Below are 27,896 nucleotides of genomic sequence, written 5' to 3' on the forward strand. Positions count from 1 at the left end.
GCAATTTTTCCCCTCGAAAAGAGGGCTGTTTGCCATTAGTCCGCAAGGTAAACACATAAACCAACGGAACAAATTGCTGCCGAATGATCACGGTGTAAAAACACATTTCTAAATTAAATATCCTGTCTCCACACCCGAGCGCGGAAACAGGAAAAACAAATGAACAAAGTGCTATTTAGGCGGGCGCGAACAAGCATTACTTTGCCACATTTTCTCCCTGCTTTAAGGGAAACAGCAAAAACCGAAAGGAATATTGCTCTCACACTGCGGAACTGGCGCCCACAGCCAGGATTAAGTTACACCAGGCAGACGTGGCGATAGTTTTACGCAGAACTTTTCCGTATGAATTTATCCTAAGAAGTGCGGGCTCCATTACATACTACATCAGGGTGCACGTAAAATCGAGTGACATCATAATCGCAGCAACCGAGCGTGTAACGAGCAGGAAATCGTCGCAATGTTGCCATGCTCTATCGGAAATCTCGAATCAATCTTTCGTGTCAGCAGGGCAGCAATAGGGTGAATCCATATAAACGGAAAATGACCATTTAATAGCCATTAAATTTAGTTCCTTTAACTACCAGGATGGTCATTTCAGACAATCTTAATTGGGATGTGCAGATGAATAACCATTGCACTAGTGATGCTTCCTAGTCAATCTAAATCAGTTAATTTTCCGATGCAGAGCAAATTTCCACATTCTGCAATTACTTCAAAACAGTTGTTGTACAGAACACATCGTCCGATCCGTTCTAGACTGCAGCAGGGGGGCAACCAGTCCCTTGCAGTGCACTGTGCTGCTGTATCGATTTTGTTTATGAGGACACAGCCGTCATACAGAAGGGGAAGAAAGCAAAGCCAATAAAAATCACAATATTTTAAATCTGCACCCTTTCAGTTTTGTGTTCTGCTAAGCCCTACTTACTGCCGGCTACCGGCCAGGCCATCGATACCGGTCGAACGTGCCAAGGACAAACTATGTACAGCGGAACTGGGGTAGTGAGGACAGCAAATTAGCACCGATGGTCCTGGCCTGGTAACAGGACCATTCGTGGCAGTAGGCAAAAAGGTGCGCCACACTTACGAACGCGAGCATTCAGTTCTTTTTCACAGCTTCAGGCCTAGTTAGTTATACCTATAGTCGAACGGAAGCCTAATGTTGAGTGGATTTTTTTTTTCAAAGTCTGCTTGCAGTTTATAACCGGTGGGGATTTCATTGACATTGAAAAGTTGTTTGAGAAGAGGGAAATCTTAGGGTCGGTAAGGTGATATTCTTCATAACGGCACAGTGAAAACCACACCGAACGACGGCCCATCCATCGGCCGACGGTTGCGGTTTGTTTGCACTTCTATTATTTCTTTGGAAACATGAGGGACAGTTAAACCAAATCAATTGCAAGCGGGAAGGTCGTTCTTATAAGGTGACTATAGAATTTTCAATTTTTATGAAGATAATATCTGTTGTGCACCTGTGAGTTGTTTATTCTAATAGATAAAGGAAATAAAAGCAACGTTTGATGGGTTTTGTAGCTTCAAGCGGTCTAAATTTAACAGCAACATGGCCTTGTTTAATACGAATCAATACAGCCGTGCTTCGTGTGTTGAAAGTTTGTTGGAAAATATATTGTTGCAAAAGTTAAAACGTTTTATTTCACTAAAAATTGATCGTTATCTACTAGCATTTTCTTGACTACGCTTCAAAAGTGTCGTCGAATTGATATGATATCTACTTGAGTGATGCAATTCCTACGAAAATTAATACCCTCGAATGGGGCAGATTCTGTTTATTCGATTCGCTTCTATCATCAACCTGCACATAAGATTACGTAGGTTTCCCGTGATGGGCGGACAGAAAACCAAATAGACCACATTTGTATCAACCAAATGTGGATAATGAATATGTTGTATTTAACCCACGTCATGATAAGAGGAAGTCAGGTGCTATTACGTCGTCCGCCTGGCCTGGAAAATTCCGAGTCTTAGAAATACCACCTGACGGTGACAAGAACAATGGACCGGTATCTAGAAATTCTTCATCACAATGAGTGATGCGATCCTCGACGGGAAATGGATCTCTGGGATGAAACCTGGAGGATGATCTGGCACGAACCACAGCGGTTATGACAGCAGCCTGTCTACGATATGCTGGGCTGGAGAGGACTGGACTGCATGGTAAAAATTCCCAATAAAACAAATCTATCGGAATGTGAGAATGTGGTGTCACATCATGTTGCTCTGTTTCACTGTCAAAGTATAACCGGATCCTGAGGAAAATCGACGCTGCAACGTGGCAAACTGCATTAAAAGCCAGAATATGTTATAAAACAGTTTGAAAGTTGTTTATATACTAGCTGATTCTACGTCAGTCACAAGGATTGGAGCTGCCTCTCAGTGGAGAAAAATCTATCCTAAAAAAATGAAAAAAGAGACTATACCTCCGAAAGCGAGCAGGAATGAATGCAATCCATTTATCTCGGTTCAAGGAGCTGTGGAACAGATTAGATTTGGGATGCTCTCTGAGGCTTATACATTTACTGAACTGACTAGTTCAGCTAGGTTACAAACAAGATGTTCTGTTAATCGCAATAGAGCAATAAAGGCAGATTGAAAAGACTAGGTGACTTCGAACTGTTTAAAGACAATCATTCCCGGCTTATACCTACCTAATATTTCTTCATAGCAGCATAGCATAGCTTCTTTATGCTTTTTCCTACAAAGTGCGGAAATTCCATTCAATTACGGGACACTCAAAATATTCATAGAGAGCCAAATCTAATGAGAATCTCGTTACCGATAAATGACAAATTTTGCAACGATCAAATTCGGATGGGATACCTGTGGATTGGTCTCTAACAGTTGATGAAGCTTCTGTACGTTACCATAAATATTTTTTTCCTGATAGCTAGCTGAGAAGAGTAAATCTGAGGCAATGGCAAATCACATGCTAGCAAGTATAGGTGAAAAGTTCTAAGACTAATATCAGGACTAATTAGGTGGCGCCTGGGACCAGTGATATTAAATATGTTCTTCTTCTTCTTCAGCAGCATAGAGCCGGGGTGGCTCGTGCTGTTTCAAGCAATCGTCTCCATTCAACTCGGTCTTGGGCCACTCGTCGCCAATTTCCTAGTCGTCTCAGAAGTCGCAAATCGCTCTTGACCTGGTCGAGCCATCGTGCACGTTGGGCCCCCCTGTTCCTGGTGCCGGTGGGGTTGTTGAAGAGGACTATTTTCGTCGCACAGTCGTCCGGCATCCTTACGACGTGTCCGGCCCACCGTAGCCTTCTAACTTTCGCTAGATGTACGATGGGAGTCTCCCCAAGCAGTGCCTGTAGCTCGTGATTCATACGCCTCCGCCACTCTCCGCTTTCAGTTTGTACTCCGCCAAATATCGTACGCAGCACTTTTCGCTCAAACACGGCAAGGGCGCGTATGTTCTCCGTAAGCAGCGTCATGGCTTCAAGTCCATAAAGAACTACCGGTCTAATAATGGTTTTGTACATTGTTAGCTTTGTGCGGCGGCGTATGCTTCCTGATCGTAGCGTTTTACGAAGGGCAAAGTAGGCCCGATTTCCCGCTTGGATGCGCCGCTGGATCTCCTTACTAGTGTTGTTGTCTGCGGTCACCAGCGATCCCAAATACACGAACTCTTCTACCACTTCTAGTTCGTCGCCGTCAACGGTTACCGTCCGTGGGAGGCGCACATTTGTTTCCTTTGAGCCTCGTCCTTTCATGTATTCGGTCTTCGACGCATTTATTTTTAGCCCAATTCTCCTAGACTCCGCTTTCAGTCTGGCGTAGATTGCCTCCGCCGTCGCAAAGTTCCTGGCAATGATATCAAAGTCATCTGCAAAGCCTAGAAGTTGGCTACTCTTGGTAAAAATCGTGCCTCTCGTTTCGATGCCCGCTCGTCGGATCACCCCCTCAAGAGCGATGTTGAACAGCATGCAGGATAGACCGTCACCTTGTCTCAACCCTCGTCGCGTCTCGAAGGGACTCGAGAGTGTCCCAGAGATGCGTACGAAACACATCACTCGATCCAATGTAGCTCTGATCAGTCGCGTCAGTTTGTCCGGAAAACCGTATTCGTGCATTATCTGCCATAGCTTGTCTCGATCGACTGTATCGTATGCTGCTTTGAAATCAATAAAGATGTGATGCATGGGCACGTTGAATTACCGACATTTCTGCAAGATCTGTCGGATAGTAAAAATTTGGTCCGTAGTTGCGCGAGCCCCCATGAAACCCGCTTGATAATTCCCTACGAAACCTTGTGCTATCGGTGACAGCCGGCGTAACAGGATCTGGGAGAGTACCTTGTAGGCGGCATTTACCAGCGTAATACCGCGATAGTTGCAGCAGTCTAGCCGATCCCCCTCCCCGATCCCCATTCCTCCGGTAGCTTTTCCTCCTCCCAAATTCTCGAAGTAACCCAGTGAAGAGCCTTTGCTAGCGTTTCTCCGCCATGTTTATAAAGCTCTGCCGGTAGGCGGTCCTTCCCAGCGGCTTTATTGGTCTTCAGCAACCTGATTTCTCGTTTGACTTCTTGGAGATCAGGTGCTAGGACATCACTATCTTCCATGGGCGCTCCTAGGTTAATTTCCGTTCCGCCTCCTTCTGCGACTTCGCCATTGAGGTGTTCATCGAAGAACTGCTTCCACCTGTCGACCACCTCGCGCTCGTTTGTAATTAGATTCCCTCCTTCGTTCCTACACATGTCAGGTTTCGGTGTGTAGCCCTTCCGAGTTTGGTTCACCTTCTCATAAAACTTGCGCGTGTCATTAGCTCGGAATAGTTGCTCCAATTCTTCACGATCTCTGTCCTCCTTTTGGCGCTTTTTTCTCCTCAGGATCGTGGTCAACTTGTTCCTAGCTCGTCGGTACTTGGCCAGGTTCTCTCTAGTGGCAATACTTAGATAATTTTTCCAAGCATTTTTTTTTCTCCTCCACCGCTTGTTGGCATTCCCCATCAAACCAATCATTTTGTGTACTCCGAGGCTCAATACCTAGTGCCGCGGTAGCGGCCTCTCCGATGGCCGAGCGTATTCTGCCCCAACCGTCTTCGAGGTTTGAAGCACCTAACTCCTCGGAAGAAGGCAGTGCCTCATTCAGTACTCGCGCGTAGTTCTCGGCAGCTTGTGGGTTATCTAGCTGCCTGATGTTCAGCCGAGGAGGGCGGCTTTGACGTGTCCGGTATACGGTGGACAGCTTTGAGCACACATGTACTGCTACTAGGTAATGGTCAGAATCGATATCCGCACCCCGACGGGAGCGTACGTTCGTGATGTTAGAGAAGAACCGGCCCTCTATGAGAACGTGGTCAATTTGGTTCATTGTACGTTGGTCAGGTGATCTCCAGGTGGCTTTGTGGATATCCTTGCCCGGGAAAAAGGTGCTTCGGATCACCAGGCCTCGGGAAGCTGCGAAGTTTATACATCGTTGGCCGTTATCGTTTGTGTCGGTGTGCAGGCTATGGGGTCCTACCTCCGGTCTATACATTTCTTCCCTACCGACCTGGGCGTTCATGTCCCCGATGACGATCTTGATGTCCCGTGACGAGCAGCTGTCGTACGTTGCCTCCAGCCTCGCGTAGAACGCTTCTTTCTCATCATCGGGTCTACCTTCGTGCGGGCAGTGTACGTTAATGATGCTATAATTGAAGAAACGACCCTTTATCCTCAATACACACATTCTCTCGTTGATCGCCTTCCAATCTATCACGCGATTCTGCATTCCGCCCAGCACTACAAAGCCCGTTCCCAGTTCGTTGGTAGCGCCACCGCTCTGGTAAAACTGGGCCTTTCCGCCACGTATCTTCCATACCTTCTCTCCTTTGCGACAGATTTCCTGCAGAGCTACGATGTCGAGTTTGCGGGGTTCCAGCTGTTCAATCAGCACCCGCTCGCAACCTGCGAAATTTAGCGATCTGCAGTTCCAAGTCCCGAGTCTCCATTCGTCGTCCTTATTCCGTCGCCTAGGTCGATGCCGAATATTCCGCTCCGAATATGCTTGAATGTTGTTAGTTTAAGTTTATTTAGGTGTGTAGCCGTACTGGGGCAACACTACCGAGTCTCGCGATGGGGCTGCCATCTTATAGTGCCGAGACTCACTACCTCCTTCCCGGTTAGTATACGACCTCAGTTTCCACCGGGGTTGGTACCACGAGGAGGTCGGGATCGGAGTTGCTGGACAAGCTGGGATCGGAGTTGCTAATGACCACTATGGGGTCTATAGTCCGCATTATCCGGCCGTTTACCAACCGGCCGTTTATCAAATATGTGGTTTCACATATTAGTCTGTGAGGCCTTACCAGAGATTCTGGTAAAACGAATACTTCGGGGTTGATCTCTTAAGCCTAGGGATCCTGATAGTTTGACTGCTCCAGGGCCGGACGGTTACAATATAGTAGTTTGCACCAGTAGACCAGGTAGCTCCAGCATTGCGCATGAGAAAAGCTAATCTTCGCGATCACCATCCCGAATCCAAACTCAGTTCGACCAGGCTAAAACAAGTTGAAATCAGGCTTCATTTTCGATTTTTGTTCAGTAGATGCTCATTTGACTACAGCGCCTTAACGAAACAGAACTTAAAAGTGTAATGTAAGGGGCAATTATTGAGTTATTTATTATCTACAATATTGTTGAACAAAGTTTAGTTTTATCTTTTGTATTTCCGGCGCTATGTTAAAAAACCGAAAATGAAGCCTGGTTGGAATTCAAACTCCCAAAAGTTTTGAGCCAGCTGAAAGCACAAAAAAAGTAGACTATTATTAGCAGACACTAAAATTCTGCAGATATAACTTTATCATCTATAAGCAGTTCCGAACGTATACTCCAGCCAGAGGGTTTATTAGACGTTTTTGCGACCAAAAGGCCCATGCTAGTTGAGGAGCGTGTGGGGCGCTATACTGCCGTGAATCGCATAACAGTCCCATCTTCTCTAGTTTCCTATATAAATGGAACGGTTCACGGCAGTATATCTCTGCCTATTTGCGATGATAGGAGCAAATGCTCATCATCTTGGGGACTGTATTTTTCAAGAAGTGCTTGATTAATTTCATTGTGCCGGATTATAATTTTAGGTGTAATGAACCCAGCTTTTTAATTTTAAGTTTGAGGAATTTTAATGCAATGCAAAAATTGAAAACTATCATTTCCTACATTTTGATGAGCCCACAAAGATGAATTCTTAAATGAGTACCGGTGAAATTTTAAATAAGGATTAAATGGCATTAGTAAAATGGGGATTGTTCTTAGTATTTGTTAATTTCGACAATATTGGAACATGGAACTGGATGTAACTTAACCAGATTAGGACTCGGATGCGCTTAGCGTTTTAGAAGTTCTAATAAATCAACAAGAATAACAGCCTAGCCAGATTTAAAATTAAAATTAGAATAATTCAAGATAATTGATAATATAGTGTTAAAGCTATGAGAAAAACAAGTTAATCGCGCAGTTGCAATAGTTCAAATACCGTATAGTTCAATAATAGTATCTATAGTATTATAATAGTAGTTGGAAATATAGTATCAGCGTTTTCTAATCGTAAACATACGGCTAGTTGTGGGTGAAACGAGTACTAATATATTTTTAAACGGTTATTAAAAGAATTGTCAAATTACGTTCACATAACTTATCAAGGTGAATCCGGATCCAAGGAAACCTATCCTATTAACAAAACGCAACTCCTTCCTGTAATCTTTGCGAGGACGCAGAAGTTAACACGGCCCCATTCCTTCCCTAATCACATCTGATTATAAGGACGTGGCCGGCGCAGTTACTGATCGTTTAAATATCGAGTCACTAAATTTTGCACAGTGAGAATGATCGGTCACTCCCAACCCCATTTATTTGATTTATTGTGCAATTTCACTGATTCGGGTCAGTCACTGAGTGTAACCATTGATATGTACAACCAGTCTAAGCTAAGCTAGCTTAACTAAGCAAAAGGCGCAGGCCAGTTGCGTGCAATGTTATTCCTTCAGCCGGCACGGAATTAGACAGTCTCTAACAGTTGGGTATTATTTCTCGAATAAAATACCTCGACTGCGAAGCTCCTATCGGGGCGTTTCGGAAGCCTGGAGATAATGTTAGGAACTACACTGACTCTTCGACTGTGTTGGAAGCGGACAATTTGATCTGAATGGCGTCCAGGCGAAGAACCAAGGCAGCGGGGAAAGCGATTTCAACGGTGCTTCGAACGAGGAAGAGATGACAGCCACAATGATAGGCGAAGTTAAGGAGGCCATGATGCGGCCAAAGAATATTATATCAGCTGGGAAAGATGGCATCGGAGCGGAGCCTATTAAAATGGGACCACAAACCCTGGCGTGCCCAGTGGTGAGGCACCAATTCTACAAAACATGTTTAGGCTTAGAAAACCTCAAATATTTAGATCCAAATACACAAGGAAAATTCCCATTTTCCTAAGGCCAGGAATGATTTGAAATGGTAGTGTCCTACCTTTGGGTACACCAGTGCAGTGGGATTACGGAAGAGTTATCGGAGGAGTGGAAAGATGGGATTATCTGCCCGTACAGAGACTGTAGATTACAGAGGCGAATAGGCACTCAAAAACCGCTAAATTTTAAATCAAAACGGAGAGTACCATCACAAATAAATATAACTCTTCGTTTTATTAAAAATTTACTGGTTTTTGAGTGCCTAGTCGCTTCTGTAATCTACAGTCTTTGTATCTTCCCGATCTACAAAGAGGGCGACAAGTTGGACTGTGACAATTATCGAGCGATTATCGTTCTCAACGCCACCTACAAAGTGCTGTCTTAAATCGTTTTCCGCCGACTATCACCAATTGCGAACAAATTTGTGGGAACTCATCTTATCAAGTCGGCTTCGTCGAACGATGGTCGACAACGGATCAAATATTAACACTGCGGAAAATCCTCCAAAAGGACCGTGAATACAGAGTTCCCACGCACCATTTGTTCGTCGACTTCAAAGCCGCATATGATGGCTATGGAAAATCATGGACGAAAATAGCTTATCAACTAACTGATTCAATCTTCGATACACAGAACTACAATAAGGTGTTATGAACCGAGCGGATATCAACATGCGGGGCACGACCTTCAACAAATCTAGTTCATTCGTCTGCTCTGCCGATGACATGATGGATATTATCGGCAGAACATCTGTGGCTTGAAAAGATTGGGTTAAGATCCAAATAAGGAAAATTGGCGTTCTGTGCGTTCTTTCATTAAGGGGATTCCCTGAAAGAAGCAGCCCGAGCCCGAGATTTATTTTTTATTAAAAAAATAGTTGATTTAAATTGAAAACCAAAGCAAAAAAATTAAAAAATCATGGATAGCAGAATTAGAATCAAATACAGAAATAAATGTGAACGGTGTTAAAAATTGCTTCTAGCTATCAAATACATAAGATATAACAATTATCAGATTCGATGACATTACTACTTGCAAGTGATATATACCTACTTTGTATTCATCTGTATTACAGTCGACGCTAAACTTCATGTTGTGAAATATAACAGATAAGTGCAGACGGTCGGTTATGTACTTAAGATTGACTGCTAAGAGTTATTATGAGCACAAAGTCTTGGAACTAAGAGCTCGGTTACTCCTTATCTTGAAGTGTATAGATCATCTCTCCACAAAATAATTGATTTTTTAACGTCCTGTTTAATTACCATATTATACTTTCCCATTCACAGAATACTACCAAAAGGACTCCTACTCGGAGTACAACTGCAACGAGCCCCTGCTGGAGTACGCCAAGCTAAGTGCCACCTCTCAGCTGCGCGAACGAGGGCCGGAAAATGCCCGCCTCAACGGTGAGTTTTTGCATGTTCCATATTAACCATAAATACATACCTATATGTATCATAAGTTTCGTTCTTTGAAGTTTAATTTTGTATCGGTACTTTCCTTTGGTTTGCTTGGCCAGTTCGGCTGGCTGCCGCCGGTTTCACTTCAAAGTGGCCGATTTCCTCCTCTCTGGTTCCACCACCGGTCCGTGGTCAATGTTTTCCGCCAGCTTCTACGCACTGTTCGCACTGTTTGTTGTTTCGTTCAATTTTATGACCCCTTCCCCCTCACCCCTTATTCTGCAAATGTAATTATTTTTCTTTTCACAGCTTGAAACAAATTATTCTTTTTTTTCTCAAGCAATGAACAACTATTTGTTTTTTCAACCCCCGTTTTTGTATATTATTTTTACTGTTCGTTCGGTAAACCATTCTGTTCTGTTTGAAGTAGGCCTACATTCAGGAATGATCAGTTTTGGGTAGCACACGGTTTTGTATATCCCTATTTTTTCATCTGCGTTCCTCTGTCGGGTTTGTCGGGTGTGATCCTTTCGGCACGAGAAGAGGTAACAAAGCTGTCAGAGCTGTCGTCGCGTTCGTATTGTCGTTGTATTTGGTTTTGCCCCCGGTGTGTGAAAGTATTGTCCTATTTTATCAATTTTGTCTCGAAGCTGTTCTCAAGTGTAACCATAAAATGTTTCATCAGAAAATCGATCGAAATTATATGTTTTATGCAAATTTAATTGTCGGTACTTTATCCGACACGCAATTGAAGAGGGCGAGTCATTCGCTCAAATGATTCAGCAGTTCAATTTGTCAATCACTTTTCTCATCCATCTGTTAGTTGAAAATTTTAGAAAAAAAGTACGGAAATTTCATCGGTTCACATATGGCTTTGATCGTTTTCCATCCATAATAAGGTATACGGTAAAACATTGCACAAAGTGCCGCCAGAAGAAGCTGTTTATTTGATTATTTTTCATTGGCGGTCTCGATGGTTCTCCATTAGCACTAGCGTTATCTATACCTATCGCCATCCACTTCGCAGTGTCGCAGTGCACGGCACGGTCGCGATGTTGAAAGATGCGACAGTTAACTGCTCTTCCGGCGCCCGTCATTGGGGTAATCCTTACAGGTTAAAATTAGCATTTGATCTTGGAAGCATCGGCTTGGGACAACCCTACGCACACGCGATTTGCCACCATCACCTTAGCATAACTAGCCGGTGGAAAATCTTATTAATGAAGGTTTTCCCTCCCGCCCACTAACGGACGGGGTCGGTCTGTTGATCGTGATTGCAAAGAAACAGTCGGCCCCCACACTGCTGGCTGGTGTGGCGCATGATGCCGCCACTTAAGATCGGTTTGGGTAATCATAATATGTCTCATATGTGTACGGTAATTGTTTTTATACGTGGTATTGGAAGTAGTGGAAGGGTCGTACTATGTGAGGCGTCACTGTACAAAGTGGTTTCCTCTACTACAGGGAGAACGATGACGTGATTTTGTTTACTACTGGCAGACTCATTTGCGCTAGTTTACTCATCTGATGATTCATCATACTGTGCTCTATGTTTGTGGAATGATGAATGGAGGTAAGGTAGTAGACTGCAAATTACTACACTACTTCAAGAAAAGATGTACCAGAAAGCAAACAGAATATTGAGAACTGCGGCACAGACATAATTGCATAATGTTGACCCAGCAGTTTAACCTCAGTTACTTCCCGGCCTGCGGATAATGTGGGTCATGCAATAAATATGTCGCCGCATTGAAGTATGTTGGCAATTTTGGGACATTTCCGACAACTCCAGTTGCGTCCATTCTATTGTGAGCATCCCTTGAAGCATTTCGCCCGTAGCGCAGCAGTGATTTGGCTCTCTTTTTCTCTTGCGCTCTGCACACTAATGCACTGGAAAATTCGCCGCCCAACACACAACTGAACGCGTGTGTTTGTGTGTACTGAAATCAGTGATGCCAGGTCTACGGATTAATTCGGATTAATACGGATTAATAAAAGTATAACTTCAATTAAAGTTTTTATTTGAGAGAAATAAACGAATAGACTAGTAGAGATAGTCGAGAGGGTTCACTCTACTAAGTAGTGAATTCATAAGAAAAGAATGCATTCATGCTCCTAATACGAACTTGCAATTTTCACTTTGATAGCAGATAGGTAGTGACAGATGAAGAGTTCATCAGTATATGCGTTGGTGGCATGATATTCTTCATTTGCTGGCTCTCTGACCGTACTATATTCATGTTTATTGTAGGTAATACTAATTTCTCTAATTCTTTTGAAAATTTTGAGTTTCTAAGATTATTTCTGAGATAGAAATTTAAGATTTAACTACAATCAAAAAAATAAGGTTGTTCTTTAAAACAAAGTAACTAAAACCCTTGTCCTATTGGGATTAATTTATTCATTTTACGCCATAATTAAAGGCTGTTGACAAAACATTTAAGCCTTTAGGAAACAACAAAAGACGATGAAAAGATAACTGAAATAGCAACGAAAAAAACAACGAAGGAATGACGAAAAAACGACAACAGCACGACGAAAATAGCATGAAAATACAATAAAAATCAATGAAAAGTCGCCAAAACAAGCGACAAAATATGTAAGGAAAGACGACGAATATACACTACAGCATTTTTTGCGTCCAATTATTTCACGTGATTTCTTTTTGCGTCCACGTTGTTACTCCCGCAATTTGAATGGTCTTTTCTTGGTCTACGTCAAATATTTGAATTAACGTTTTCTCGTTTCACGTCTGAAATTTGAATAGACGTTCGATTTTTTTACGTCCAAAATTCGATTTAACGTCCTTGTCAAATACCATGAGGTAATATATGGAAATTCTAAATAATGACGTTTTACGTTCAAAAAAATTAAATTAACGTGTTCTTGTTTTACGTCCAAAATTTGAATTAACATCCTCTCTTTTTACGATTTTTTACTTCCCTCCTATAGTAGACGTAAAATGTAAGTATAAGATACGCCTGATTGTAAGACAAAAAGACGACGAAAAAAAGGAAATATTTGTGTTGTTTTGATAACAAAAAGGACGACGCTTTCGCGAATTTAATACCAAAAAAAGTGACAAAAGGCAATTGTCTCGGCAAAACCATTAGAAAAGACGATGGAAAGAACAAAAAAAGCAAAAAAAAGTACAAGGGTCCATGCCCAGTGGCACGGGCGCAGACTTGAAGTAGGACTACGAATGTAGAGCAATTCGTCTCTCAATGCCAAAGCCGGTGATTTTTGTACGAATTTCATATAATAGATTCCCCAGTTGCGCAGTAACGGAAGGTTTACTCACGCTGTTGTATTTTGTACAACGCCTGTGAACCGTTGTCTTTATCTCGGTATATCTCGGGAATCCAGCAATAAATAAAATTACTGTTTTCAGTAAAGTTGATCCGCAGACAAAGATCTTTCAAATGGTGGAAAAAGTTCCATAAGTTTTTCACCAAGTGGCATTAGTATTCGAGTGAATTCTGTTACGTTTTAGCAGGCCTATAAATCGGAGTTGGCGCGAGTAACGAAAGGTAAAGGATTGTGTTCTTACATGTGAGAAATTCATAATTTCAACTCTTCAGCTAATTTAAATGGTGGACCTGAAAAGGTCCGTTTGTTAATCTCGACTTCTCAAATTTCTGACTCGCGGTGTCCATTGTCTACTTTCGTCCATCAGATAGGTTAGTGGTGTGTGAATTAATAGTGGGAATACTGTTTATCGGACAAACGCTACTGGTAGGATCTGTAATCAAGATAGTTATGAGTCGCAAGCTTGCTGCTTGCCGATGTTTCGCCAACGAAAGCCGGTGACCGACTGATGACGCGCACCGAGGCAAAGCCAAACAATGTTTCAAATACAGCCTTTAAAGTTATGCCACGAATGTGACTCGAAAACTGATTGTCCGATGTGTCGCAAGCTAGCTGCTTGCCGATGAGTGATATGTCGTCAACGCCAACGAAAGCCGCTGACTGAGTGACGTGACGATCTGAAGATGCGCAGTAAAATGGAAAACCAGCCAAAATCATATCGTGCGCTGGCGGATGAGTCGATGGGTTCTTCGGTTTGTTGGCGTCTCGTTTGGTAAATTTGGAAGTCTTCGTATCCGGAGAAGCAGCAACAGCTGAAGCTCAATAATTTTCGACGAAAAGACGGCAAAGCTGCACAAAAAACGACACAAACGACAGAGTCGTCGAAAAAAGCGACGTAAATACTTACAAACCAGGGGTTAAAAACGACAAATGCGATGAAAATATGATGGAAATATCATGAAAATACAATGATAACGAAAAGACACGAAAACGACCTTAATATAGCATCAAAAAACCAGAGAAAACTTGCAAAAATCATTATGAAAAAAATGACAAATTTACGACAGAAAGACTGTAAGATGCCGTCCATAAGATTTCGAAACAGCAACGAAAAGTCGATAAAAAACGGCAAAAAGCAACAAAAAATGCCAAACGATTCAACGAGGAAAATAAATAGCTAGTAAAAAGACAACAAAAATACGGCAAAGAAATAACGAATAGACGACGAATACCAAAAAAATGCAGCAAAGATATGACAAAAGATGGCGAAATTGTTGCAAAAACAAAAATAAGATGGCAAAAAGTGCCAAAAAAGTAGCAAAAACGAAAAAGACTTCAAAAAAGTTTAAAAGTAACAAAAGACCAGAAAACATTAAAAAAGACGACGAATTAACGATGAAAAGGCCGTAAAAAGACAAAACGACGTAAAAAGGTGTAAAAAAGGTAACGAAATGGCAACAAAGAACGATGAAAAGACGAAAGAAAACAAAAAATAAACAAAATGACGACGAAAAGACGTTAATACTGTAACAAAAACCCGTTAAAACATATTAAAAAACAGGCCAAAAAATCACGAACAGACGACGAATGTATAAAAAACGAAGACGACGAGAAGACGCCAAACCAGCAACAGAAAACAAAAAGGTGACGAAATATGCAAAAAAATCGTCGAATATAGCAAAGAAAGACGACGAAAAAATGTCTGAAAGGTAACGAAAAGACAACAGCAAAACGGCAAAACGACGGCAAAAGACGGTGAAAAGATGACAAAAAAACAAAATGTCAAGAAAAGTCGTCAAAACAACAAAAAAGACATCGAAAACTTTAAAACGCCACCGAAAAAATTGGCAAAAAATGTCAAAAACGAAGACCAAAAAACGATGAACAGACGGCTGAAATAATATAAAAATACGATGAAGACGACGAAAAGTCGCCAAAACAGTGAATTAAAAGCAAAACAGCAAAAAGACGTTTTGCGACAGAAAGCCGACGAAAAGACGCAAACAGTGACAAAAAAACAAAAAGATGACAAAATATGCTAAAAAACAACGAATAAAGGGAAGAAAGATGACGAAAAAGCAGTAAAAGTTTATATTTTTGTTATCTTAGCAACAATCAGGACGAGAACGAAAAAAATGTCTAAAAGGTGACGAAAAGTCTTGCTGTTGACTGAAGCAAAGCCTAGGTGCTACATTCCGCTATCGAAACTTGACCTTCTGTTTTTATATGACAGACTTCGCAGCCAGTTGTTAGAATACAGGACAATTGCAGAGCCAGTTGCTACGATCCTATTAATTTCAACAGACTCTCCCAGCCGAGATTCGAACATACGACGACTGGCTTATTGGGCCAGCATCATACCTTGAGACCAACTGGGAGGCTTAAGTCAACAGCAAAAACGGCAAAACGATGAAAAAATAATAAAAAAAAACGAAGAAACATCGCCGCCAATAACTACCGAAAGATGCCAAAACCACAGCAAAAACGCGATGAAAACACAAAACGGCGTTGAAATAGAATGCCGAAAAGCATGCAGAAAATGATAAATATATTATAGAAAGTTGACGAAAATACACCATGAAGAAAACATAAATGGTAAAAAGTCGTCAAAAAACAACAGATACCGAAAACACGACAAAAATGGCTTAAAAACCGGTAAAAAGACGGCGAAAGAACCAACAACCGGCAGTAAAATACAGTATTTTGTTTCTCTTTTTTGATACGCCAGAAGGATATTGGATTAAAAGGCCATTGCGACAGTCTTAATCATCGTCTTTCATGGTATTTTGATTGTCTTAATAAGAAACAAGACGACGAGAAAAGGTGCAAAATGGTGACGAAAAGACAACAAAAATGACAAACAAAATATGAGGAAAAGATGACAAAATAAACTAAGAAAAATTGACAAAATGACGATATTAAAACAACAACGAAAAGACGACAAAAATGATAAGAAACCGTTGCAAAAAAACGATGAAAAATGCAAAAACAGCGGTCAAAAAATAACGAAATTACTTTTTGTTCGTGTTCGTGTGATGTAAAGATGGCAAAAAGACCATGAAAATACGACAAAAGTACTACATAGAGATGACACAATGAAATACGAATAAGAAGAAAAGATAACAAGGAAATGATAAAAGACGGCGGAAACAACGTCAATGTCGAAACAACAACAACAAAAAGTAACGGAAAGATGACATCGAAAAGATAACTAAAAAGTGACAAGTTGGCAAAAAGTCAATGAAAATAAAAGATGATATAACAACAAAATGCAGCGGAATTCTTTTGTGTTAAAAGAAATGTCAGTGCCTACGTTACAAAACAGGCAGTACACATCGAAATTTATTTACACTTTTCAGCAAAACGAACAACCAATGCTAGCAAACCTGCAAATAAAGCACAAATGTCGGTTCAACTACTTTTAAATTGGATTCGATTCAAAAGATAATTAAATTTCTCTTCTTGGGTGATAAAACTACGGATTTTTCCGTCGCTAAGTTTGGCAACGCTGGCTGACGCGTACTATCGGTACTCTCTCATTCATCATTCTCTTCCATTCAATGCAGTTGACAGAACTGGTTGCCATTGAGTGAAACGATAGTGTTGTTATCGTCGCTTCTCAAGTGTAATTAATTGTTAGTTTTTTTTAACTTTTCATTAACAATTTTGAATACACGTAGTGTTAACGAACTAAACAGAGTCACAAACCTGTAACAGTGATAGTAGTGAAGTCCCTTCACCGCCGTGTATTCGGTTCGGTGTGAACAAAATCAAACGAACGGAGCTAGCAGGAAAACCTTGAAAACAACAACACGAACCGAACGTCACACGCTGATGTCGTCGTCACTCACATCGCTTCGTCACGTACGGTGGGCATTCGATCTGGCCGGATGGCGACCGACGGCAGCCGATCTGCTGCTCGCGACGTCCTGCATTCAGCCGGAGGAAAAGCAACGGATGGCGAAGTTCGTCTTTCGGGATGATTTTAACGCTTCACTGATCGGACGGTTGATGATGCGCCGGTTCGTCCATCTGGCGACCGGGCTGCAGTACGATCGGATCGAGTTCGATCGCGATCTGAAGGGGAAGCCCTTCCTGAAGAACGAAGGTTTTGCTGTGGATTTTAACGTTTCCCATCAGGGGCGGTATGCGGTGCTGGCGGGCTTGATACCGACAGGTGATGACGGTGGTCCAGTGATGGATGGTGGGAAACAGCCTAGGATTGGTGTTGATGTAATGAAGATTGAGTACAGCGGGGGAAAGTCGCTGGGGGAGTTTTTTCGATTGATGAATCGTAACTTTTCCGATGAAGAGTGGCAGTACATTAGGAGCCAGCAGGACGAGAATGATCAGCTGGAAGCGTTCATGAGGAATTGGTGTTTGAAGGAGAGCTACGTGAAAAACGTTGGGATTGGGATAACGGTAGATTTGAGGAAGATTAGCTTCTCGATTAGAAGTAAGAAACTGGATACGAAGAGTTCGGTCTGTGATAGCACGTTGAAGCTTAATGATGAGCTTCTGAAGAACTGGCGATTCGAAGAATCTCTTATCGATAAGAATCACTGCGTGGCGGTGGCACTGGAAAATGTCCCAGATGACGCCGACTTGACTGCAAATTGTTTCCAAATCATCGATTTTAGTATGTTGGTTGAGGGCCATAAGCCATTGTTGGCAATTGACGAAATTTATTGTGACAATATTGTCGGTAAAGAGTATAAGAATTTGTAATAAATCCTTTTTTATGTTTGTTCGTTCGAAAATCTATATGCTTCCATGACAAGTATTGATTAAACTAGACTATTTAGGATGTTTTACAAGCTACCATAAAGCATAACCTGGAAAAGTAACGACGCAAAGTCACGAAAGGCTGTGCAAAATAAATGGGGCTTTCTGCATTTGATGGCATAATTTTGCGATTTAGTTTGTCTAGTTTTGTCAGTTAGAATTATGTAAAGAAATTGGTAAATATAAGAACGTATACCGTGCATTCCAAGTTTGTTTAATCCATATTCGAATTACCCACTCCCTATATCTCCATAGTGTACGTTACCGGTGGTCCACACACAGGTGTCGAAAACTTGGCGCCAAGTGGGAGTTTCACGTCGTCCACCCGTCGGATGGTACCGGTGGTGTTTGGTCGAAGTTGTGCCAATTTTTGCAAACCTTATTCAGCTACCGCGGAACCAGATGGTTTATCAAATTACACTAAAAGCTTGACTTCCGCGGGCACTTTCCCGGTTAATTTCCCGCCGTCACGCGATTGTCATTAGAATCGCGGATGTTTCCGACAACCCCTGAATGTGTTGTAACCGAAAACTGTTTGCAGGTTGTAGTATCCTCCTGTTGGGAGTAGTGCGCGATTTGTTTCCGACGATAAGTTTTTCTAACGGCGTGCGCCATTTGAGGTTATGTTTACTGCAGAAGACTCGCTATCTGTTGGGAATATCAATGCGGCTGCATGTGAACATGCTTCCTTTTCTAAAAGCTTTTGCTGGGTTGACGTTTTACTTCCCTAACACGAGCGTCAACACGACTGTTGTTTACTCATATGCTGCTGAACCCAACTCGGACTGTTGTTGTAATCGTTCCCATTTTGCGTTTAATTTTTGGATCGTTTTTTGCCTGCAGTACGAACCACGAAAAGTGATTTATCGTTATATTGGGTTATCGAAAAAGAGTTTGCCTTTACATATCTGGGTTATGATGGCGCCAAGATATCGTCAATCAATATCATTACCCATCATTCATCGGTCGGTGTCAAAATTCTGTATGCGTTGTATGGTGCAGGAATTGAATTGAACAAACACCAGTCGGAAAGGACGAAACAGATGTTTGAACTAATGATGCGTAACACTAGCAATTTACACTGGGTAGAAAAACGACTGTTAGGCTATCATTATTGTAATTTTACGCCAAACCTTGTCTGGCGGTAAAATATTGGGGCAAGGTTTAATCGTTATACGAAAATAAAAACTAATTTACAGTGAAAATTTATCCTATATTTTCTATAGAAACGTGGTAAGACTTGGGTAACCAACTGCCAACCAATATAATTGCACACTAACTAAGAAAGGGCTCTACCCATTTTCCAGGGACATCAGTATTGTATTATTTTGTGATACTTACAGCATACTTCGGAATCTTTTACTATCGACAGACCCTGCTCGAAAATAATAACTTGCGCTGCGCTGATGGACGGTGTTTTGGGCAACGAATTTGCAAATCCGATTTACTTCGACTTGGAAGCTATCGAATCTTTAGTTCCACTCGGTGCCGACCATTCTGCATTTGAAGTAAGAGTCCATTTATCAGCACTAATTTGACTTTGAAGATACCTTTTTCTAAAGTTATTTAGACTTTCGTAGAACGAAATTCTCTGACCTTACCAAGATTTTCGCTTGGCATTTGGCCCTGACTTGTAGTTGAACGATAATGATGCCATTTAGTAACATTTCACAAGTTATGGAACCTATCTAAAATTGTGTTGCCACTCGCAAACGTCGTCAGAAGCAACAAATTGTGCTAGTCTTTCTCAAAACGACAGTTTATTGAAGCTAGTAGCATTATTGAGCTCACAATCAACTCCTGTATAAGAGATTGTTATTTCGAATGCAACCAAACTTGGCGTAATTTAAAACTGTTCTGTACGAAAGTTTTGCACTAGGAGTTTTCTCCTGTAGCAATTGATAGAATTCTCCTCATCTATTGGGGAGCTGAAGTATTATGTCCATTATTTAGAATTATTGTGGTAATTCCATTGGCGTGCCTCGACATAAACAAAAGGTGGGACATCGACCTTTCAAAGGCATGTTTTCGCCTGAATAAAATAAGTAATGGTAGGATGGCGGATTCATTTTTTCGCAATTAATTTACTTATCGTAAAAATGCTGAATAAATAGGTTTAAATCTTTGCTCTTCCCAGTTACGAGATCTTTTTACATTAAATTTTACAGAGAAAGCGGAAAAGGTTAGCCAGCCTGGGCCACTAGTGAACCTGAAATTGAATTTGCAACTAAACTTGAATTGAATTAAATTGAACTTAAAATTGTTCGTGATATTAGACTTAAAATTGATGTTGAAATTGGAACTAAATTAGATGAAATTAGACTTCGATTAGAAATTGGACTCGAAATTGAGCTCATATTGAACTTAAAATTGGGCTCATATTGACTCATATTAAGATTGGAATTGAATATGGATTAGAAATCGGAGATGAAATTGAGCTTAGAATAGAATATGAAATCGGACTTAAATTAGACTTGAAATTGGACCTAAAATGAGACATGAAATTGCACCTGAAATTCGATTTATATTGAGCTCGAAATTTGATTTGAAATTTCATCTGAATTTGGCACGAAACAGGATATGAACATGAACTCAAATTTGAGTCAAATTTACTTTGATTGCCACCTCTTGAAATAACATCTGCCTACTTCCGTGATGTATACAATTGTACTTGAAAGAATTATTTTGTTCTATATGTATTAATTTGTTTAGCACGTGGCCTTGTGGCACGTGGCTCAGCATGAGCCCGCTAATAGATAATCCCTGTTTATCTACTACGCATGAAGCTGTGGAGCAAGATAGGTGATGATCAGACATAACTTGGTATATAAACTTAGCTACCCTCATTGCCGATGCAAACCACATCTTCAGAGATTTTGAGGTCTGCGTCCTATTAGCGTTCCTCCATTTTATAGCACAAGTTACAAGATTTTAATCCCGGCTTTACATTTCGACATTACATTGCGTTTACTTACCAATTTAAAGCTCTAGTACCGTTCTACAATTCGTTCTTTGTCGTGGAACGTCCATATCTTTTAGTTTTCGTTGCAGTTTCATTTTCAAATGTATGGTTTTGCGCGTCGAATTAGTCTCCGAAAACTGCACGAACTTATACATCACGCATAGCCCACTAGATAACCGCGTGCGACGGACACGGTTGCACCCATATGGAAAACAATAACGAAACTGACATTTCGGGTCTCTCTTGGACGTTTACTCTGAAAACGATTACAGTATTAAAATGTATTTTTCGGAAAGACTCGCGGACATTAATCTTTGTTATGGCTTCGCTAATTGTGTAGCAACGACAGCCCAGCAGAAGTATGGTTGCAGATTTTCTGATCGTTGGCATAAATCCAGAGGTGTTCGTTTTGTAATATAGGGATATCTACGATAACGCACCACCGCTTCCGATAAGTTGTTTTCAACAACAGGCTTCGAGGGGACCGTCATCACCAAGTAGCGTTAGCGATTGACCATAAAATTTTGCGGATCGTGGGAAATAATCTCAAGACAAGCACAAGACAAATTGCGACACAGCCCCATATCACCCTATGGAGGTGTGGAGCGAGTTGAACTGGGTAAAAATGCATCCTTTCCACACTACAGGTTCAAGAGCCGCTGCCTGTGAATAAACTTAAGCGGCTTGAGTTTTGCAAGAACATGCAAGCAAAAGCGGAGTTAAACCATCAATTTATGAAAAACACTGTTGTGACTGTTGTTGTTTTTCATACGTGTCAGATTGTGGTTGTCGCGCACGGGAATCTAGTGTGCTATGCGTGATGTATGATCTCTTGCAGTTTTTAGATACTAATTCAACACCTAACAGAATTGAGCTAGCTAGCATAGTTTTTGCACCAGAGCTGATTTAAGGCAAACAAAACCGAAAATTAAAAATGTTTAGTAACTCTGTAACGATTGAGATTTGACCACATGCGTAGAAGAATTTTTTCGTCAAATCCCATAAGGTTAACACGAAAAAAGCAAAGCAAATTCATACGAGCTATTCGCATATGTTTTCTAGTCAAACAAATATTTGTTTTAGTTGAAATAGTATGTATATCTACCTGGAAGATTGTGGGTCACTGTCCATTGGGATATTGATTCATTGATCATTGGAATAGATATATCTATTCCAGGTCCAGTAACCCCGGCTCCTGTAGATGTAGAGTGATCCCGAACGAGCTTTGAGACCGTCTTCTCCCCATGTGCTGCATTCGCTTTCCATGCAGTCTTCATTCGTGATTACCAGAGTATTCAGTTGAAAATCTCGGAAAATTCGTAAGTGTCCATTGAGATTTCCATCTTGAAAATGGTTAGCGCGTCGAAACCTAAGAGCACCATTTGCTGCTTCAAGTTGAATGAATTGATGCAACGGTAGAAGGTATGAAAGAGCATCTAGGGCTTTGGAGGGTGTGCTGTTCGTTCTTCAGTCATTGAAGAACATGGCATACGTTGTAATTTTCCAACCCTTTTTTGAAGTGATATTTGTGTAGTTTTAGGCCATTAGTGTATGTTAATCTGGTCTCGAAAAAGTTTTGAGTTAAAACGTCCTTCTAAGACTTGACCCTTCTTTATCGATAGACTGCGCAGTCGGCTGTTAGAAGACAATTACGGGGCATGTGTAACGATTCTACTGGTTCTGTCTAGCAGCACCGTCCAGCCGAGATTCCTACATACGACAAAACCAGTCGTTAATCCAGCATTGTACCTCGTAGCTAACTGGCCGGTTATCTGGATCTCACAATTGCCGAATAGATCCAGTGAATAATCCTCGACTTGAGTCCCCACTTTTTACCAAAACTATTGCTGCAGGTCCAAAAAGCACTGTTTGCTTTTGAAATTGCATACTCTAAATGTTTTGGAAGGGTTAACATTTACACTTAGTCCCTCCAAGTTACCATTTAAGTGCGAACTTAGGCCAGATTGCATACAATTGGAAATAGAACACTCACATTTTCTTCTCACTAAAATTATTATAACGTCAGCGAATGACAACCTTTGTCAGCCAACTTATTCAGAAGTTCATCGACTACGAGACTGAAAAAGCGCAGCATTAGAGATAAGACCTCCCCCCTTAAGGGAAACCTCTAGTAGGTTTTGTCGTTAAAGTAGATCTTCAAATGCTCCCTGAATATCAAGAAAAGCTGCTAGTGAAATTTAGGGTAAACGCACCATTAGTGGTGGTAGTACCAGTAGTGGTGGAAACTCGAATTATTCCATTATTTTTGCAGATTTTGGTACAAGTTTGATATTTATCAAATAATACTGTTACTGGTGGTTCGATACTTATCAAACTTCCACCACTTCCACCACTACTGGTACTACCACCACTAATGGTGGGTCTACCCTAGTTATTGTCAAAACTCTTCTTTATCTTCGAAATCAAAGTATGAAGTGCTGTTCCATTTGATTTTCCAAGTTGTCGACTTGCAAGCTGTCAACTTGCTCACAAGTAATCTTCCGATCCCTTCTTACGAGACATTTACGAATCTCACGATTATACTCTGTTCTGTACTCTGGAAGTTGTAATTAAGGGGGCATAGTACTTTTTACACCATATTTTTAGCCTTATTTCAAATATTTTTTTCTCGATAACGCGAATCGATTCAAGTTTTTTTGCATTCTAAACATTGTACTTTATACTAGTATTTACAATTTTGTTTGCATATGTGAACCTCTTCTCCTCTCCCCTACGGCTCCTTGAACATGATCATTCGAGAAAAAAAACATGATTTGCGGTACCATGGATTGGCGCTGGGGGGCTTATCCGAATTGAAAAATTCCAAAACGACATGAAGGTCTATTAAATTATCTCGTGTTTGACCCATCCTTTTTTAAAAATTCGAACGCATAACAAAATGGCGGAAATTCAAACATAAAAGTAAGGTTTTTAGTCGAAAAAATTGACTTCAAACATTTATAAAAAATACAAAAATTGTAATATCGAAAAAAGGATGGGTCAAACACTAGATAATTTTGTTGGCTTTGAAACAAAAAAAGAATCATGAGAATTGCTTGAGCCGTTCTTGAGATATTTATGGTACCGATTTTCAAAACCTGGTTTCGAGAAAAACGACGTTGAAGTTTTTATTCGCTGTGTAATCGCTCCAGACATGCGAGATACAAATAGCTGTAACTTTGTCAATTTTTGGAATTCATCGATATGACTTGAAACACATATGGTCAAAATGTTAATCTTTCGAAATAATCAATAAAAAAAATTTTGATTTTTTTAAATTGAAAAAGTACTATGCCCCCTTAACCCAACTAAGTCAGCTTGCGTTATCGCCCTTATCACTCCTTCCGGTATCACCCCAGTAGAGGACAGCGAGTGCTACAGGCGAAGGCTTCAGACAGACCTTACATTCTTCGGGCACGCCAGGCGGTATTTTGGATGAAATACCAGAGCAAGTGATGCCCGGCTGCCCTTTATTCGGGGCAGTGCGCGGAGAGAATATCGTCACTGAAATGCGTCAAGAAGAGCGCACTTGCCATGACGTTAGCGGAACAGTAATACATATTCTGTCGAAGCTGCAACGTAAATGGAGAGAGGACCTTGTAACGGCAAATTTTGCAATGAATATGTAAAAGAACTTTTGATAAACAATGGGAACTGAAACTGGAACCGAAGATGATCCATTGGATCTATTCGGCTATTGTGAGAACAAGGATTGCCTATGCTTCGTTGGCCTGGTGGGCAAAAACGAAAGAAAAAGCTGCTCAAAAAAAGCTAGAAAGACTTCAAAGGCTAGCCACTCTCTCAATAACAGGTGCAATAAAAAGTACACCATCGAAGGTATAGGATGCTTTATTCTATATAGGTACTTCCATTGCATCAGTTTATACAATTAGAAGTTGAAAAGAGTGCTCTGAGATGATCTAACAGGTCATCTCAGCATTCCAAAAACTATTAGTATTAATCCTATTGCAATCAATAATGAAGATTGGATGGAGAAAAAATACAACTTTAATCGAATATTTCGTATATTTGAGCCTAGACGTGATTCTTGGGAGGATGGTGGTCCCCGATTTTCTTCCAGGCTCGACAGTTTTCGAAAAAGGACAATCAAGTGGGAACAGGAGTAATTGGCCCAGGAATTGACATGTCAATTCCAATGGGCAGATGGCCAACTGTGTTCCAAGCAGAAATACAAGCAATTCTAGAATGTACGACTGTATGCTTGCGCAGAAACTATAGACATTCAAATATATGCATCATGTCCGACAGCCTAGCAGCTCTAAACGCTCTAAAGTCGGAGACATGCATATCAAAACTTGTCTAGGAATGTATTCAATCACTCCAAAAATGGTCTTGTCGTAACCAAGTTAACTTGTACTGGGTCCCAGGTCTCTGTGGAATCGATGGAAATGAAAGAGCTGATGCGCTTGCAAGACTCGAATCATCTAATCAATTTGTAGGACCTGAGCCCTTCTGTGGCTTATCTGATGGTTCTTCGAAAGAGGGCTGTTGGAACACTCTGATATTTGGAGAACAACTCCCAGCGCAGTAGTGCACTTCATCCGAAGTGCATCACCGGGCTGGACAAATACTATTAGTCAAACACTGACGATCGCTTCTGATAGTGGTGCGTCATTTTGACAACATAGCTATAATAAAACGGGGCATATATCACAATAGGTCAAACAAATGGTCGCAGTGATAAAAATACCCAACGTGGAAAAAACGGCGCATTTCATCGTCGGGGAATACTCCGTAGGAGTAAAATAGTCTAGGGATTATTCGAATAGTAAATACAATCGCATACTCATAAAATGAATCCCTGCGATAGTGGCCGTGAAGGGATGGACTTTAAGTCTGCAATTGTCGTCTTTCAAAACAAGAATTCATGAAAATTACAAAAGAAAAATTCGCGAAGATTCGCGGCCATTTTACTTTTGAAGAAACAGATCATCTAAAGCAAAATGATCGTCCTCAAGATTTTTCTGAGGGTGACTAAGTAAGGCTAGCTAAGGCTAGAGCGTTGGACCTGAACAACGAAAAAATTAGATTTTTTCTTGTCTGACAATTATTTTTGCATGAATATCAAAATTTGAGCTTGTTTTGACTTTACTTTTATGAAAACATCCTGGTCAATAGCTCGATCGCATCGTTCTTACGATGTTGCCTGTTAGTGGGTTAAGGTTATGGGCCCTATTCTGTAAGTCACGCTGAGTGCCACTTTGCCCGATTAGTTCAATTCTGGTATTATGTAATACACACATGACAGGATGTCGTCATGTCGAGTAACGTAACGTCGACTGAGTCGACCGGAAAATAGTTAGTGCCTCAACTGTCAGCTAGTGACACCTGAGCTTGCTTTGTTTTGATTGTTTATCGAGACGCTATGTTGCCCGTTCTCCCCGCACTCGACAGTCGACAGTGACTGAGTCGAGTCGAATTGCTCGACGCGACTTACAGAATAGGGCCCTAACTTGCTGCAAATTGAAAATGCACAGGTTAGAAAACCCTCAAATGAAAATGTATGTATGGGGTAGCCACCATCACCTCAAGGGTTTCCCATTATATGCAAGTAGAATTTACTGCAGAATCAAATTTATCTACCTAGCAACTTTCTTGTCAATGCTGTTTGTGAAGGACCAAAAGGGGTTGGGTGGATCTATAAGCAATGTCGCTTACATGATTCCACGGGAAAGAAGACACTCCTTCCAGCATAGACTTCCGGTTGACAGATACATAACTTCGCCGGGCAAACTTATCTTGCGTGATGATTTGTGTGCTAATCCTCTCCGACCTTATATGACTTGGGCTGGTTACCACATCCCTCATCCAGTCTTCGATTCATTCGATACCCTGATGCTCCTTCCCCTTTACGATAATGATGTTATATGGCAATGTAATAAAATATGTGTTATATGAATATACATTATATGAAGATATATAGACAAAACAGAACAATCTCCTTCGAATGGAATAGAGTGGCATTATTTGAGTTTACATGAGTGCTTCCATTATTAATTCAATTTTTTCTTCTGGTATCCATGAGCATTATTTAAACTTTCTTCGGCCCAAGTTTTCACTGTACAGTAGGAGGTGTTTGCTTCATGAGCTAAAACGAAACAAATCATTAAAATTACTTATGTTAAGCTTACCTATTAACAAGGTCGTGTGGCTCAGTCGTCATCCAAACCCGCAGTCTTGAGATCAGGCAGACGGGAACCACCCATCATCGCACCTCCTAGCTTGGCTACTCAATAGAGCATTACCGGGTAAGGTCACGTAGGGGCGCTTGGGATGGCTGGAGCTATGTTGGACGCTTCCTCATTTGCCTTCCCCATTTCATACCCAAACCATTCCGATGTTAAGGTTAAAATCTCTGAATAACTGGCTTAAATGAAAACGATTCAGAAATTAATTTTAAAGAAAGCAAAATGCAAGGAAAGCCTTTAATTAAAAGTGATCCAAAATAAATTCAAAACCGCTGAAAATCTGTTTCAAAGGCAAGAATATGTAGAAATAGGAAATGATTCAAAATACGGCTTGCACACAAACACGGACATTCTGGGGTCGTATTTAAAAAAACCCGATTTAATCCACCTGTTAGTGAAAGGAACCTTTGTTATACCGTTTTATTTGTCAAATAGACCATTTTATTACCATTTTATTTGAAATAGAATCCGACATGTCTTTAAACAATTTAACTGTTTGAATGTGTTAGTTTTCATCAACATGCATGTGTATTTGATATACTGAATAAATTTGTAGAATATTTGAAGGAAATTATGAAAATTGTGTTCTTGAGCAGAATTGATATTTAAGGGGAACCCTACCCTGGAAAGTAGAAAAAATCGATTTCTTAATACAGTTTTCGGAAGGCTGACACCTTCAGACATGTTGTGCCGAAATGATTTTTCGATCTTGTTGAAAAGTTACAGCAAAAACTTTTTTTTCGAAGCCATGTTTAGCGGCTCAGAATCTAGTGGGCAAATTTGGCTGAAATTCTTTTTCAGCATGTAAAAATGAATTATGTAAAAATGC

At 40.9% G+C, this 27,896-nt stretch overlaps 2 protein-coding genes across 2 annotated transcripts in view; both read left to right on the forward strand.

Annotated features, from left to right (window-relative positions):
* The window catches only part of LOC128734522 (neurexin-4), a 45,150-nt gene that overhangs the window by 1,600 nt on the left and 15,654 nt on the right, over positions 1-27,896 (forward strand). Inside the window, exon 2 of the mRNA XM_053828765.1 lies at positions 9,689-9,808. Within this exon, the coding sequence (XP_053684740.1) occupies positions 9,689-9,808 (120 nt within the window). The remainder of the gene's footprint in view (positions 1-9,688; positions 9,809-27,896) is intronic.
* Positions 16,724-18,080, forward strand: LOC128734523 (L-aminoadipate-semialdehyde dehydrogenase-phosphopantetheinyl transferase). Its single transcript, XM_053828766.1, has one exon. The coding sequence runs from the start codon at positions 16,946-16,948 to the stop codon at positions 17,837-17,839; it is 894 nt and encodes a 297-aa protein (XP_053684741.1). The 5' UTR covers positions 16,724-16,945; the 3' UTR covers positions 17,840-18,080.

Source organism: Sabethes cyaneus, chromosome 2 (assembly GCF_943734655.1).
Source record: "Sabethes cyaneus chromosome 2, idSabCyanKW18_F2, whole genome shotgun sequence".
Lineage (NCBI taxonomy): Eukaryota > Metazoa > Arthropoda > Insecta > Diptera > Culicidae > Sabethes > Sabethes cyaneus.

Coding starts and splice junctions, on each gene's coding strand:
- LOC128734523 (XM_053828766.1), top strand. CDS start 16,946: ATGTCGTCGTCACTCACATCGCTTCGTCACGTACGGTGGGCATTCGAT.